This window comes from Panthera onca, chromosome A1 (genome assembly GCF_046562875.1).
Source record: "Panthera onca isolate mPanOnc1 chromosome A1, mPanOnc1 haplotype 2, whole genome shotgun sequence".
Lineage (NCBI taxonomy): Eukaryota > Metazoa > Chordata > Mammalia > Carnivora > Felidae > Panthera > Panthera onca.
Genome location: NC_138339.1, coordinates 240408789 through 240425254, shown reverse-complemented (window position 1 = coordinate 240425254; position 16466 = coordinate 240408789). Strand labels below are relative to the sequence as shown.

Here is a 16466-nt window from a genome sequence, read left to right as displayed (position 1 = left end):
ATGCTGCAGCCTGGACTCTGGATGGCCCTGGCCCCTCTGCTAGGTGCCCTCAGTGCAGGTGAGCCAATAGCAAGGTCAGTGAAATAACAGCCATGACATCTGGGTTCATGCTGTGTGTTGGGACCTGGGCCTCTACCTGCATTCTCTGTTAGACCTCTTGTCAACTCTGCATACGTACAACTAACCTCACTTTTCAAATGAGGACACTGGGGTTCAGAGAGTAAATCACTTGGCCAAGGGCATGCTGTCTGTATCAGGTCCAGGTATGAACCCAGCGCCTGGCCTTCATCACTGCTGGGTCACTGCCCTAAAGGAAGCATCTGGGGCACACACCGCTGGCCTTCCTCTTCTGGGTTTCTCTAACCTACACTCCTCTGTGTGTGTGTGTGTGTGTGTCCCCTCCCTCCACCTGCATGTTTTCACTCTCTCCCTTACCCAAGTGAGGCTGCCTTTTGTACACAGCCTTTCCCCCCCAAGTTCTCAGTGATCACTCCCTTTCTTGTCCCCTCATCCTTATACTCTGCCCCTTGTCTTGGCCCTGGAATCACATGCAGTCTGAGTGGTTTTGTATGTCCTAGTGGGTATTGTTTCTCTCTGAATTGTCTGCCTCTCTGGGCCTCATGTAAAGCAAGTACTTATAGTTGGCTTTATCAAGTGAAAATTATATAAATCTTATATAATCTTATAGCATACCTATAGCATACATAAATATATGCATTTATATATTTGTTTAATATAGATTTAATATATAAATTCATTTATTGTTCACAACTTTTCATTTATTGTTTCATTTATTGTTTTCATTATTGTTTTTCATTTATTGTTCACAATTCTCCAAGGTAGGTTTCATGCCCCAATAAAACATGATCAAACTGAGGTGGACAGAAGTTACCAACTGGTAGTGGGTGGAAGACCTGGGATCTGACCCAGGTCTGTCTGTCCCCAAGCCTGTGGATTTCCCTTGAGAACCCGGACTCTCTTGGGGTCACCCACAAGGATTTGCTGAGCAGTTCTGAGGTAAAGCTCATGCAGCTCTTCCTTGGGTCTACAGTGCATCAGTTTTCAGGGACAGAGGGTTGGCGTCCCAGCACTAAGGAGGGGCTGCATATCAGGCCTCATGAACTGCAAGGGGACCCCAGACAGGAGCCCTGCCATATCTTGACCCCTGCCTGTGCCAGCCCTTTCACCAGGGCCTCAGGGTGACTCTGGCCAGTCCTGTGATCTCTCTGAATCCCCACTTCCCCACGTGTAAATTGAGAGGGTTGACCAGATGAAATGTCAGCTCTATTATCTTATGATAATAGAGCCTCAGGGCACTTCAAGTGCCTGAAATTCTAGAAGGTAAGGGTGACAAAAAAGTCACTAGGTTTCATCAAAGCATCAGATTTCTGAGGCCTTGGGTGGGGGGCTCTCAGCCAACCTGGTGTCCCTGTTACATCTGTGCTTTTCTCTCCCTATGTCTCAGGTTGGCCATGTGTCCAAAAGAACTATCATCCTCAGCACCAGCCATGGCACCCCATGTCCTCAGGGAAGACCCATTTGTTATGACAGTTTCTCAGTAACTGCAGACTTTTGTTCAAGTAACATCGTCACAGGAGAAGGCCCAGAGCAGAAGGACTCTCTAGAGGCAAAAGGGGAGCAATGCCCTCACACCAAGCCTGTCGCTCCTCTCTTTTGCTTTTCACAGGGACAGCTGCCCTCTGTTACCGCAGTGGGGCCCTCTGCTACCTTCTGTGCCTCATTGCCTGCCTGCCAGGCCAGGACTCCATGGCTGGGAGCAGCCTGCAGTGCTCCAAGGACTTTCAGTAAGGAGTGGACACCCTCGTGCCCCAGGAAGAGAGGGAAAGGGCAGGAAGGACAAAGCAGCAGGGCGAGTGGTTGGGAGAGACCAGGGCTTCCTGCTCCCTGGAAGAAAGTGGTCCTGTACAGGTCCCTTCTATGGTGGCCCTGAGTGTGATGAGCTCCCAGGGGCATGAGTCCAGTAGCCTGGTGGTTGATCCCCTGGAGCCTACCCAGCACACAGTCCCTGGATTTCTAACCTCGATCACAGCCAAGGTGCAGGATAGGTACCAGAAGACGTGGGCTCTAGACAGGCACTGTTTCTCTCCTGCCCTATAACCTGGTGAATCCTCACTTGGGAAGTGGGGCTGGCCATCACATGATCTATCTTCCCACATTCACTGTTAGCAGCTCTGGCTGCTTGCAGCTTCTCCTCAGACCAGATGGCAGCAGACCCAAATGTACCCAGGCCAGGTGTGAAGGGCCTCGATGCCATCTGCACTGCCATTGAGGCCCAACTGCTCCCCGGCTTCCAAACCTGCAGGGCCTCTCCTCAGTTGCTCAGATTCCTTTGGCTTTTGCAGCTACCCTGGTGGCAGGACAGCTCAGCGGCCGTGCCTCACCAGAATCTGCAGCCGGCTCCCAAGACTCAGAGAAAGCAAAGACTACCAGGTGACCCCGGGGGAAGGGCAGCTCCTTGTCTCAACCATTCCTGTGGGAGGGGGCATGGTGGTTATCAAGAAGTCCCCAGAAGAGGCTAAATTTCTCAGGATCAAAACAAACGTGTTAAAAGTAAGATGGTGATGCTCTCCTTGGGGAGACACCCAACACTCCTTTCTCACTTCTGACCCAGTGCCCGGGGACTTGCCCAGCCAGTTCAATACAAAAACAAATATAACACACCTCTACTGTGGGGATTAAATGAGATGATACCTGTGAAGTGCTGGGAGGTTCAGAGTCACTGCTTCCATGTGACATGCAGTTAACATAAAAACTTTGGAGCTGTGGCACAAATGCCCACAGCAGCCACATTGCACCTCACTCAGTGGGTGTCAACCAGGCACCTACTGTGTGCACCACTGGGTAGAGGACAAGAGTCAAGGCAGACCTCTGTCCCCTGAGAACTGAATCATAGCAACAGCTACAGCTCAAGAAGTTTAGCTCTGGAGCTGCAGCATCCACCAAAAGTTAGACAAGGAGTACTTGAAAACCTCCCTTCAACCATGGATCACAATAATTAATTCCGCCTCACCATGACATATGGAGGTAATGTTGGTGGTAATTTTCTTTTACAGAGAAAATTGGAGGGGCAGAAAAGTTAGGGGATCTGTAAAGACCCTTGGCAAAGTAAGCACCTGAACTGAGATCCCAACTCTCAACAGCCTCCAGGTACAGGTGTTAGTCATGACCTACCTGCCTTCTCAACTTGTGTTTCCTTGTGTTCCCTCAGTGTTACCTGCCCAGGCAAGAGCCAAAAGCAAAGCATACTGCCCATGTCTTCTGCCCTCTGGGCTACTTCTTCATAGACAGAGTCCTTAGCTGCCAGCCTCGCCCCACAGGTAGGTGAGAATGGGCTGGGGCCCCGATGCCACTGGGGAAGGACTGGCACAGGATGGGATCAGAGGGTTTTCTGCTTGAACTACATCCCCTGGAAGCCCAGGTGGTCTCTGAGGGACAAAGTCTGGCTACTCGTGGGCACCGAACATGCACTCATATGGCTTGGGGAGAGTGAAATGAGGCAACACAGAAGGAAGGAAGTCTGCAGAGTGGTGAGGAGCATGGACTTTGGAAGACAGTTCAAGTACTAACTCTGTTCCTTACTAGATGTATGATCTTGGCAGAGTTTTACAGTTCTTAGTGTACAGCACCTGCACAGTTTGTTAAACTTATCCCTAAGTATTTCATGTTTTGGGATGCTATTATAAAAGGAATCGTATCTTTTATTTCAATTTTCAAGTGTTGGTAGCTAGTTTTTTTTTTTCAATTTGCTTTTTATTTGTGACAAAATACATGTAACATAAAATTTAGCATCTTAACTGGTTTTTAATGTTCAGCTTAGTGGTATTAAATACATTCATAATGTTGTCCAACTATCACCACCATCCATCTACATAGCTCTTTTCATTTTGTAAAATTGAAGCTCTATACTGATTAAACAATAATCCCCATTCCCCTGTACCCCTAGCCCTTGGCAACCACCATTCTACTTTCTGTCTCTATGATTTTGACTACTGTAAGTATCTCATGTAAGTGGAATCATACAGTATTTGCTTTTTGTGTGACTGGCTTATTTTACTTAGCATAGCATTTCCAGGGTTCATCCATGGTATACCATTAGGTCAGAATTTCCTTCTTTTAAAAGACTATATATATATATATACTATATATATATATAGTATATATATATATACCACATTTTGATTTTTCATTCTATTGATGGACACTTGAGTTGCTCTAGCATTTTCGCTACTGTGAATAATGCTATGAACATGGGTGTGCAGATATGTCTTTGGGACCCCAGCTAGTATTGACTTTTTTTATATTGACCTTGCATCCTTCAATCTTACCTGCTTCATTTATTTGTTAGAGTAACTATTTTGTGTGTAGATTTCATAATATTTTCTCTTCATGAAATATTTTATCTTTGAATAAAGACTTTTTAACTTCTATCTTTTCAAGCCACATGCCTTTTTATTACCTTTCCTTGTCTTATCATGCGGTCTATGAATTCTAGTACTAGTTTGAATAGAATTGGACATCTTTGCTCTGTGCTAAATCTTAATTGGGTTGAGGAAATCCTCTTCTATTTCTAGTTTGCTGAGAGTTGTTATCATGGATGGGTATTTAATCTTGTCCTGTCTTTTTCTGCACTGATTGGGATGAGCATATGGTTTTTCTCCTTTGTTCTGATAAGATGATGAGTATCATTGTTTTTTGAACGTTAAATTAACCCTGCATTCCCGAGATAAACTCCACATAGTTCTGATATTTTATCCTTTCTACCTATGATTGAATTTGATTTGCTGATATTTTGTAAGAATTTTTGCATCTATGTTCATGACAGATATTAGTCTGTATTTTTCTTTTCTGATTTTTGTCTGGATTTGATATCAAAGTAATACTAGCCTTATAAAATTAACTTCCAATTAGTACCTACTCCTCTATTTTATGAACCAGTTTATGTAGATTTGGTATGAGTTATTTCTTAAGTGTTGTATAGAACTCAGTAAAGCCACAGGGCCTAGAGTTTTCTTAATGGAAAGGTCTTTAATTACAAATTCAAAATTTTAATAAATTTAAGGCTATTCAGATTTTCTGTTTCTCATTGTGACAATTTGGTAATTTAAATCTTTCATGGAATTTATCTGTTTATGTTGTAGACTTATTGTCATAGAGTTTTTCATACTATCCCCTTACTAACCTTTTAACATATCATCTGCAGTGATTCTGTTTCATTCCTAATATTGGTACTTTGTGTTCTTTCTTTTTCTTTTTTTATTGATTGGTCTAGTTAGAGCTTTATCAATTTTATTTATCTTTTCAAATAACTAGGTTTTGGTTTTATTGATTTTCTTTATTTTTCTATTTCATTGATTATCATATCCTTCCTTTTACTTGCTTTGATTTTAATGATATCCTTTTTCCAGCTTCCTAAGGTAAAAATAGATAATTGATTTTCCACCTTTATTGTTTTCTAATATAAGCATTTAGTTTACAGGCATTTAAACCTAAAATTTGTATCTATGCACTGCTTTAGCTATATCTCACGAATTTTATGATGTGGGGTTTTTATTATCATTAAAGTTAAAAAGTTTTCTAATTTCCTTCTGATATTTTCTGACCAGAAGATTATTTAGAAGTGTGTTGTTCAATTTACAAATATTTGGGGCTTTTTTAGATGTCTTACAAATTTCTATTTTAATTCCATAGTAGTCAGAAAACATACTCTCTGATATTTCAATCTTTTGAAATCTATTGAGACCTTTCTTATGGTCATATGTATGAGTCTGGGAAGGTTATTTAAGTTTTCCTTAAACCTCTCTTTCCTTATTTCTAAAAATGGAGTTGATAATAATGCTGACTAAATACACCTGCTAAGTAAAGTCATATGTAGAAAGTTCTAAGTAAAGGCTCAGTAAATGGTAGCCACCATACTCAGAAACAAGTTGTTCCTCACATGAGCGGTGGGCACTCTGGCACCTCATCTCAGAGACAAGAGCTCTGTCACTGCCCAACTGGCTCTGCTGCCCATCAGTAAGGAGGCTCCTCTGGTTGGCCACATACACATGCAGTCCCCTGTTCTCCCTCCCTGTCCAGCTTCTGAATGTTCTACAAGCCCCATAATTGCCTGAGTTCTTAGTGGGAGCAAGAAAGGCAGACAGAGCAAGCAGGGGAGAGGCCTGTGTGGGGCCATACTTCATTCCAGAACCCATAAATGTCAAGTGGAAAGAGATAGAGAGGTCTTCTTGCCCAGCTACCTACCCATCCCACCGCTAACTCCTGCAATCCTTTTGTCTCCCATCCACAAAGACATTTAGGATTGAAATGAGCATGAGAGAGAGAGAGAGAGAGAGAGAGAGAATGCTCAGAGGACCCTATCCCACTCAGCTGTGCACAGATGATGCTATCACTGTGCAAGGGTGGTTTGGAGTGACAAAGAACATGAGACATAGAGGGGGCCTGAGGGAAAAGAAGATAGGGAGAAATAGCGTACACAAGAGAGTGCCAAGGCCCTAACAACCAGGCCTCCCAGAGTGGGGAGGCCAGAACAAGGGAACCAGGAGCTGGATCCAAGGTGGATCCCTACTCCCATCAGCAGCATGCACAGGGCCACAAGACAAGTGGGGTTCTAAAGATCAAGAAGGGAGTATCTCAAAGCATACATCATTTTTACTTTTGTTAACTTTAAGACTGTATATGGTTTTGTTTTCAGCAGTATTTCCCTCCTTAATTTTCTTCAGGTTGAAAATGAAGTGTATTTGTATTTCCAGGGCACTGGCCAAAGGACAGCAGTGGAAGAGGAATGGAGGGAGAGCCCCTGCACCTGCGGGCAGAAGGTAAACAAGGCTGACACTGAGGGTGCTGACACCTGCGTGAGCAGGAGTGGTTTCTCATCTTTATCCCTTCCCCTCTGTAAGGATACTGCCCCTACCTTGAGGTCACCCAGCCTCTTATCCACCTGCTCTTTGATGTATATTGTGGGGCAGGGCCAGGGCTGTGGGGGAGCCCACTGAATGCATGGAACACTTAGGAGACAGAGCCACTCCCAGGGGAACTAAGAGGGCTTGCCCATCCATCAGTGTGAAGCAGCCTAGGGAAACACATGGCTGGACTAGAGGCAGGCAAGGACCTCAGTGAAGTGTCTGACTGCCTGGAGAGGGACCATAGATTGCACTGCAGTGACAGGAGGACTAGAAAGGCACAGTGGGAAAAGGAACACAGCTGACATGGACCTCTTGCCAGCCCTCCGCCCACCCATGTTCTGCCTCACACACTCTTCTTGAGCACCTGCACGTACCAGCCACTGGGCCAGTGTTAGGGTCCCTGGAGCTCACTGTTAGAAGACAGACAGACACAGAAACCCCCTAAACTACAGTGTGGAGAGTATTGAATCAAAGTAAGGACAAAGCCATCGAAGCTCAGACAAAGGTACTGGCAGTCTTCTTGGCAAGGGACCCAGGAGGCTTCTTGGAGGAATAGACATGGGAGTCAGGCCCAGAAAATGCACAGGCTCAGTCAGTCAGTCACGGAGGGCAGGGAGAACCCTTCAAGCTGAGGAAGTAGCTTTTTGGAGAAGCAGAGAGCAGAGACTTTGCTGCTCTGATCTTCTCCCTGGCAGTGATGCCACACCAGGGCTCTGGGCTGTAGATTGCCACAGAGGCCAGCCTGGTCTTGGGCCCCCAACTCACCACCCTAGGGCCTGCAGACTCCTCCCATGATGAGGCCCTGAGTCCTGGTGGGACCCACCCATATGGCTTCCCTTCACAGGCCACTTCTGCCCAGATGGTGCCATCACCATGCCATGCCTGGCCAGGACCTTTGAAAGCAGGAGGGAGACACCCCACCCCAACACCAGCTTCTGCTCAGCAGGTCAGTTCTGAATTTTGTCTGCTGTTTGTACAATGGGAAGAGTGAGTTGCTGACTTTGCTGATTAGGTGCTCATCCAAAGTCTACCATACATACTTCATGATGCTGACTATAGCCAGCAGCATCTCCAGGCCCTGGTAGAGGTGAACACCAGGAAAGCCCCACTCAGGATGCAGCAGGCCCCATCAGGCTACCAGGTCTGGGAACCCCATGTTGTCTTTGCTCAGCTGGGAAAATCAGGACATGTACAGGAAGTTCAAGGCAGCCCAAATTGTTCTACATAGAGTTTAAAGACAGAGGGGTCATGTGGCTGGGAACCACTAGCACTGAGCCCATGGAGAAAAGAAACGAACAGTTTAAAAGTGAAGAATGAAAGTGCTGGTAGGCACAAGGGAGGAGTGGTCAGGAGCCCAGACAGAGAACACCATGTGGGAATTGGGACACATCCAGATCTGCTATTGATGGGCTATCAGTAGGTTCCTTGACCTCTGTAAGCCTCAGTAGTAATATTTGCCTTATAAGGCTTCTGTGGGCATCAGACAAGACATCTATATAAAGGACCTTGCACTGAACCTAGCACATATTGAGTGCTCAGGAAAGAGTTGCTTCTGACCTCATAATCACCGCCATCAACAACGTCCCCTATTACCTTGGAAGAATGAGTCTGGGGCAGAAAAGGGGTATTTATCAGGTCAGACCACTCAGTGTCCTGAGGGAATATTCCCCCTCTCCTGCCCCAGCACTACCAGATGCACCACCACAGATCACAACGCACTGTCATGTAAGTGCTTGTGACAGCCAGTAGTGGTTGAGGAGAGCTTGTGACCACCCTGAGGATGTAACGATTTGGGGGCTCAGGAAGCTCACTCGCTCCCCAGGATCATCTAATTTTGGCAGCGAAACCAGGACCAGAACCCAGGTGTCAAGACAACACAGGGCTGATGCCCTCCCCTGCAAGCCTGGGCAGGGTTGAGGCTCCTGAACTTCAGCCCCACACACAGTGCTGTATGGGATAGGAGGGCACCCGCCAATCCAGCTGCTGGCCTTCGGACAGGGCCACTGCCATCAGCGATAATGGTGTGTGGTGTTGGGGGGCCCTGAATACCCAAGAGACCCACCACATCATGGGCCCTAGGCCACTGCTCCCTGCACACAATAGGTCTCACTGCCCGCTTGCCTGTCCCTTAGCCCAAACAGTTCTCTCCCCTTGCCTGCAAGCTCTCCACTGCTTATTCTTTTAGTGCTATCTCCAAAAGCCAATACAGGATTTCTCCAGAAAAATATAAATGGCCACAAACATCTTCCTGCTTCCCATTTGTCACAACTCTGCAACAGTTCTGAGCACCAGTTTACTTGCCATGGGCTGGGTGACACTTGAGGCCCCTCCAAGCTCTGACATCCTGAGTCTGTGACTCATGGAACACAGTACAGGTTTGACCTGGCAGGTGAGGAAAGGCCCAAGCATGGTGGGGTGGGGCTGGAGCACCTCTTGGGTGTCAGACTCTGCACTAAGTGTTCTCACATGTGTTAGCTCACATAACACCATCGAACACCACCGATTATGATCTGGGGCTCATAATCCCCTCTGAACTTCAGAGGTCAATTAAGTGGCTTGGGTCACATAGAGTGAGGTCACAGTGCAAACCCACATCTGTCTCATTACTTTGTAACACCCCAAGAATGCCCTGAAGTCCACATGGATGGATGTTGGATGGTTTTGAAAGGAAGAGAAAGAGGCAGGGACAAATTCCTCACAGCCTCCATTTTGCCCAATTCTGAGGCTGTTAACTGGAGACAGGGCTGGATCCCTGGTAAGTGGTTCAAGGAAACAGATTTCTGTGACGGAGCCTCTCAGCTACTTTTCTGTGAAGTTCTGAAGCCACCAACTCCCTGGGCCATTCCTCGGAGCCATGGAGGAAAGTGTGATGCTTCCTCTGCAGCCCAGGGCCAAGACCAGCCCCCACCAGAACCAGCCCCTGGAGGATAGGGCCAAAGTGGGCACTCAGGTGAGATAGCTGAGTAGGAAGGAGTCATTTCCTCTGCAGGTCCCAGGAGTTGGAGAACGAGGAGCAAGGGTCCAGCAGCATCACCCGTGGTCACACATTAACTCCCCTACTAGGAGCCCCAGTTCCCATGTGAGGACAGAGCGAGGGCAGAGGCTGTCCCACACTGAGACAGAGCAACAGAAACAGCAGAACTAGGGAAGTGACCCAGCCTCCAAGAAAGTGAAGATAGGTCTAGTGTGAGCCACAGCAGCCGGAAAGCTTCCTTTCTCCCCAGGGTGTTGGAACTGTGATGCTGTGATGTTGAAACTAGGACTCACGAAGACTTGCCGGGTGCCCAGTACTGCACAGGGGCTCTGTCACATTGCACAGTGTTGTCACAGCAAGCCTGGGAAGCTGTGTTGTTGTAATCCCATTTTATAGAAAGGAAGATGGGAGTTTGAGAAGCTAGGAGACTCCCTGTCATAGTCGTCTGTGGGCGGTGCTGCTGAGGCAGTGGGAGCCCCCTGAAACCTGCAGCACTGAGAGAGCAAGGAAGCCACTGGTCTCTGCATGGAGAGGAAAGGACTCCCCCCCACCCAACTCTGCACCTTGGTAAATGCCGATGGCAACCCTCCTCCCTGCACTCCCAGGCCCACAGGAGGATCAGACCCACCAGGGCCTGGGAAGCATTCATTGTTTTCCTTTTGAGGCCAGCAACGCAGGTGCTTCGGAGAGAACTGCAGTGATGTGGGCTGTTCTCTCCCCAGTTCTCAGCCAGTGTCTGCAGTGCCCAGCGGGATACTTCTGCCCCAACCAAGCCACCCAACCCATCCCATGCCAGCCAGGCACATTTAGCCCGAATCCAGGCCAGGATGAAACCACAGACTGCGTTCCATGCCCAGCAGGCAAGGCCTGTACCCAGGCTGGGCTGACTCAGCCAGATGCAGAGTGCACACCGGGGTAAGGAACTTTGATTTCTCAATGATATAGAGGTGACTGGATGGGGGCTCAGAGTCCTCCCCTTACCATCGTTCAGGAGTCAGACCCTCAGATTCAGGTGGGGATTCAGCAAACATCCACCCACCTCCGTGTCCTGGGAGGGCCCCTGCCTCCCAATCAGGGCTCAGTGTCACTCCAGCCCCAGGCTCCAGGACCCTCCCCAGGAGCACCGGGGCCTGAGCATGAGCTGGAGGCAGCTAGGTAACTCCTGTCTTTCCCACGGGGAGAAAGGGGCACAGGGAGGTTACTGCAACAAAGCCACAGAGGCCAGCAGGCACAATGGGATTTCCCTGCGATTACCCAGGCTGATGGGTGCTCCTTGGTTGTCATAGGTATGTGTGCCCTGTGGGCTCTTCCAGCCCCAATGCTCCCACCCATGCCTGCCCACCCGGGACATTCAGCAGCCGCAACAACCTCTCCGACCTGTCACAGTGTGAGGTCTGCCCCTCGGGAGTAGCCTGTCCTAGGGGTGAGTGAAAAGGGGGAAAGGCAGCCTTGCTGCCTATTGGACCCTGCCTTTTTGGGTGAAGAACCATCTCCACTCCTAGGCAAGGAAGGCCAGGAAAATAGACCCTGACCCATAACTCTTTGTTTTCGCACAAAGATCATGGTTCACCTCACTTAGGGTGTCCGAGGATGGGACCATGAAGATCACTGTGTTCCCACCATGCTGCCTCAGGTAGCCTTGGGCCGCTGCTGACCTAGATGCCCCTTTCACCAATGCCAGGCCCCAGCCCATGTCCCTGCCACTTACCAGAGGGATGTAGCTGGAGGGGGTGCTGCTCCTCCGGGTCTAATTCAAGATTGTGTTTTCAGGAACTGGAAGTCCAAACTGGCCCCCTATCCCCTGTCCAGCTGGCCATTATTGCCCTCTGGGCACCAAACGGCCGACCCAGTTCCAGTGTCCCCCAGGCACCTGGAGTAACCAGACTGGACTAACAGCAGTCGAGGAGTGTGTACCTTGTCCCAGGGGCTGGTTCTGTGTCACTGGAGCCCAGCTTCCCTCAGGGACATGCAAAGCTGGGCATTACTGCCCACAAGGTGAGTGGGGCCAGGGTCTGCTCTGCAAGGTCACAGGTGAGTGCCAGAAGAGAAAGCCATGAGCCAGCCTGCCATACTAAGGTTAGATTTCAAGAGAACCTTCCTGAGAGTAGGGCCAAGACTGCTCAGCTGCTGAGCATCCTGACTGGGGATTCCCAGGGTATGAGTCCAGACAAGGCTGATCCCAGGTGAGTGGCACCCCCTGCTCCCTGCCCCTTCCCCAGTGGCCTCTGTTGAGGAACTGTCCCCAGGCAGTAGGGTGAGAAGCTACTGTGCCTGCATAATGCAGCCCTGGCCCCCCTCTTCCCTCCTGAGACCCCTCCTTCTTTCTGAAACAGGTACAATGTGGAGCACCCAGTTCCCTTGCCCAGCAGGCACCTACAGCTCTCAAGCAGGCAACAGCCAGATGGAAGACTGTCTGCCATGTCCCCCAGGAGCCTTCTGCCCCAGTGGTGCCCCGAAGCCCGTGCTCTGCCCACGGTAAGGGAGGCTGAAGGGTATGGCCATCCTCAAAGTTACCACATGTTTATTAAGTACAGGCCGAAGCCTAGCACTATGCCAGGCATCGAGGGATTTATAAAGAGAGATGAGGGTCTGGGCTGCCTTAGGATCTGATAGCTTTGTTAAGATAAGACATAGGAACTGAAAAGGCAAGGGCCAGGGCTGAGATGCAGGGTGGCAAATTGGAGTGGGACCCACCCCCACCCTCATGGCCCTAGATGTTGAAAGGGAGAGAACTCACTCTGGGCTGGAGTCAATGGGTAAGGTGCCCACACCCCAGTAGAGAAGCTGCTTCAAGAACAACACACCCCAAGGCCAAGCACTCTGGAAGCTAATTCTGGCTGACGTCTTAGCAACGATCATTTGGCGCTCTGGAATTCTCTCTGTTGATTTGACTGGTTTATGAAGATGTGCCCCTTATTCCTCTGGTCACGGAGTAAACTTTAAGAATTTTTCTTATTTTGAAAAAGTGATACGTATTCTTCACGTAAAAAGTGAAAACAGTAACCAAAATAAATTTCAGACCAAATATAGATTTCCACGTAAAAAACAAAACTGTAGGGGAGCCTGGGTGGCTTAGTTTGTAAAGCATCCAACTTCAGCCCAGTCATGATCTCGCAGTTCCTGAGTTTGAGCCCCACATCGGGCTCTGTGCTGACAGCTCAGAACCATGTAGTCTGCCTCAGATACTGTCTCTCTCTCTCTCTCTCTCTGACCCTCCCCTGTTCGTGCTCTTTCTCTCTCTCTTAGAAATAAATATTTTTAAAACTTTTTTAAATAAATATTTATAACCAGAGAGAATGTGGAAAAGAAGCATGACATGAAAGGCAGAAATAATTGAGGAAAGACCACAGGATCTGAAGGTAGTTATTTCAAGCTTCTGTTCAACAGCATCATGAGCAAAGTTAAAAGGCAAACAACCAAGCAGGGAGATGTTTTCAATATGAACGTCAGGCCAAGCATCCATCTACTTACTGCCTTATTATATAAGGGCCATTACAAATCACTTACAATAAGACAGAGAGAGACAGACAGACAGACCAACGATAGACCACACCAACATAAAAACATAAACAAAGTAGAGGAACAGACAACTTTTTGTTTGGTTGTGTTTTAATTTATTTAAATTCCAAGTAGTTAACATTCGGTGTAATATTAGTTTCAGGTGCACCATACAGTGGTTCAGCAATTCCATACATCCCTCCGTGCTCATCATGACAAATGCTCTCCTTAATTCCCAGCACCCGTTACCCCATTCCCCCCCACCCCCACCCACCTCCTCTCTGGTAACCATTAGTTTGTTCCCTATAGTTAAGAGTCTGTTTCTTGGTTTGCCTCTCTTTTTTCTCCTTTGCTCATTTGTTTTGTTTCTTAAATTCCATATATGAGTAAAATAATATGTTATTTGTCTTTCTCTGACTGACTTATTTTGCTTAACATAATACTCTCTAGCTCCATCCATGTTGTAGCAAATGGCAAGATTTCATTATATTTTATGAAGTAAATATTGAGTAATATTTTTGTGAGGTAAATATTGAATAAATATGGAGTAATATTCATATATATATACATATTTACAAGTGTTAATGGACACTTGGGCTATTTCTATAATTTGGCTATGTAGATAATATTTATAACATCAGAGTATATGTATTCCTTCAAAGTAGTATTTTTGTATTCTTTGGATAAATACCTAGTAGTGCAATTGCTAGATCATAGGGTAGTTCTACTTTTAACTTTTCGAAGAACCTCCATGCTGTTTTCCAGAGTAGTTGCCCCAATTTGCATTCCCACTAACAGTGCAAGGGGGTTCCTTTTTCTCCACATCCTCACCAACAACTGTCATTTCTTGTGTTGTTGATTTTAGTCATTCTAACAGCTGTGAGGTGGTATCTCATTACGGTTTTGATTTGTATTTCCCTGATGATCAGTGATGTTGAGCATCTTTTCATGTATCTGTTGGCCATCTGTATGTCTTCTTTGGAAAAGAGTCTATTCATGTCTTCTGCCCATTTCTTAGTTGGATTATTTGTTGTTTCAGGTGTTGAGTTTTATAAGTTCTTTATTTATTTTGGATACTAACACTTTATCAGATATGTCATGTGCAAACTTTTAATAGAAGGATGATCAGCCTGGTTTTAAAACCTCTCTTGATACACTGTCCCATCTAGGCCACATTTAGGGCCACACCTACCACATCCTCAGCATAACCCAGGGGTTTACAGCCAGGGTGGGACTTGGCCTTTAAATCCGGAGGGTGAGGCTGGAGACAGTGGAGGTCTCCTGCCCTCCATAAATGATGACCCCATGTGGCTGTCACGGCTCCACCCCAAGAAGGCTGTGGGCACCCACACTCCTTGCTCTCTGCTTCTTTTCCAGGGGAACCTCCCACCAGAGTCTGGGTGCAAGGCTAGCTGTGGCCTGTGTGCTTTGCCCTGCAGGTCACCACTGCCCTGAGCCAGGGACTGCTACTCCACAGCCCTGTGGTGCTGGAAGCTTCTCTGTAAGTGTTCCCAGAACAGACTCCATCCCTTAGAGGGCTCAGAAGGGGGAGGATCCTAAAGTCAGGCAAGTGGGGAGGTGGCTAGGTGCAGCCTCCATCCTGAGCCCCTTTCCTCCAGGCATTGGAAACCTGTGGACCAGGGCAGGTGCTCAGAGAGTACCTCAGTTTTACTGGCATCTGCCTTGCTCTGAGCCCCTCCCATGCCCTGCCCTCCTCAGAAGGAGATGTACACAATAGCCTGGGGTCCCAGCCAGCAGCATTCTCAGTTCAATTTCACATGTATTCTGAATGCCTACAATGTGCCAGACTTGGCCCAAATGTTAGAGGAGTGGAAAGAAACCAACCTTATTGCCAATCCTCCTTCCAGGGTCCAGGCCATCTCTGGTGCCAAAAGTGCTCAGGAGGAAAGCTCTGCAATCAGACAAAACTGGCCCGCCCCATAGCATGTCCACCTGGGCACTACTGCCCAGCCCCAGGCCTGCTGACCATCCCTTGTCCCATGGTGAGAAGATCCCCTCAGCCCTCCTGGCATCTCTTCACCTGTGCCTGCAAAGGCTCTGGAGCCATCGGCCCTGTACCGGTGGTTGGGGTGGAGGACACTCCTTCACTGTGACAAGGCCACACGCCAGCCCTCTGCCTCCTGCCCCACTCTGATGAGGAGCACTGGACCACTCCCTTTCTCAAAGCTGATTTCTGATAGTGGTGTTAGACCAGAGGTCACAAGGGGCACAGCAACCCAGGCTTGTGGAAGGGGGAGGGATGCAGGGAGAGGGAGGGAGAGGCTCGGGAGCTGAGAGATAGAGACTCAGGTGGAGCTTCCAGCGGGGGGGGGTGCTGGGGGGGCAGCCTTTGTTCTCCAGGCTCCAGAACCCTCCAGCCTCCCCCACCCCCCCCCCCGTAGCCATGGCTTCTTCTCCCCAAGATATATGCACCTCTTCAAATGACCTGATGTCCTCTATTCTCTCTTCCTGCCTGCTTTTGAAACTGCTGTGAATTGATCACATTCCTCACTGGGTGGGTGTTTTGCCATCAAACACTGTTGGTCTATCAAAAAGTAAGTCCCTCTCATTCGTGTGTGTGTTCTGGAGGCTCATTCTTCAAGCAGGCCATTTTCTCCTCCCCAGCCCTATGGTGTCCATGGTGAGGGTGGAGGGGCCCTGCTCTGCTCCCTTCCTAGCAGAGCAGCCAGGCTACCCAGGCCTGGAGCCCCATTCTGGCCTCCAGGTCCTTGACGTCAGTTCAACGTTCTCTGTTCAGGGCACTTTCCGAGAGGCCCCTGGGGCAGCACGTGTGGAAGACTGCCAGCTGTGCCGCCCTGGGGCCTTCTGTGGCAGAACAGGCCTGACTGAGCCCCAGGGGCTATGCAGTCCTGGGCACCACTGTGGGCCTGGTTCCAACACCTCCTCTCCGGTGAGTGCAGGCCCTCCTGGGCCTAAGGGAGGCAAGGCTGGCCTGAGCTCAGAGGCCTGGGCTGGAGTCAGAGGACACCAGTACCTACCTTTAGGGCTCATGGCCTCTGGGGGTAACAGAGCAAAAATGGTGGGACGTTGCAGAGACAGAGCCAGTAAAA

The 16466-nt window shown here is 48.5% G+C and overlaps 1 protein-coding gene across 1 annotated transcript; it reads left to right on the top strand.

The window, feature by feature from the left end:
- On the top strand, positions 1–16464 carry LOC144614394 (uncharacterized). Its single transcript, XM_078437938.2, has 14 exons — positions 1–58; positions 1688–1805; positions 2364–2451; positions 3230–3338; positions 6771–6836; positions 7768–7869; positions 10620–10812; positions 11184–11320; positions 11668–11892; positions 12231–12372; positions 14773–14896; positions 15264–15398; positions 16154–16306; positions 16426–16464. The coding sequence occupies exons 1-14, from the start codon at positions 1–3 to the stop codon at positions 16462–16464; spliced, it is 1689 nt and encodes a 562-aa protein (XP_078294064.2).
- The last annotated feature ends 2 nt before the right edge of the window (positions 16465–16466 follow it).

Excerpts from the sequence above, each read along its gene's own strand:
- LOC144614394 (XM_078437938.2), top strand. The coding sequence starts at position 1 with ATGCTGCAGCCTGGACTCTGGATGGCCCTGGCCCCTCTGCTAGGTGCC. Across the intron at positions 10,813-11,183 it reads GATGCAGAGTGCACACCGGG|GTATGTGTGCCCTGTGGGCT; the intron begins GTAAGGAACTTT and ends TGGTTGTCATAG. Across the intron at positions 15,399-16,153 it reads TGACCATCCCTTGTCCCATG|GGCACTTTCCGAGAGGCCCC; the intron begins GTGAGAAGATCC and ends TTCTCTGTTCAG.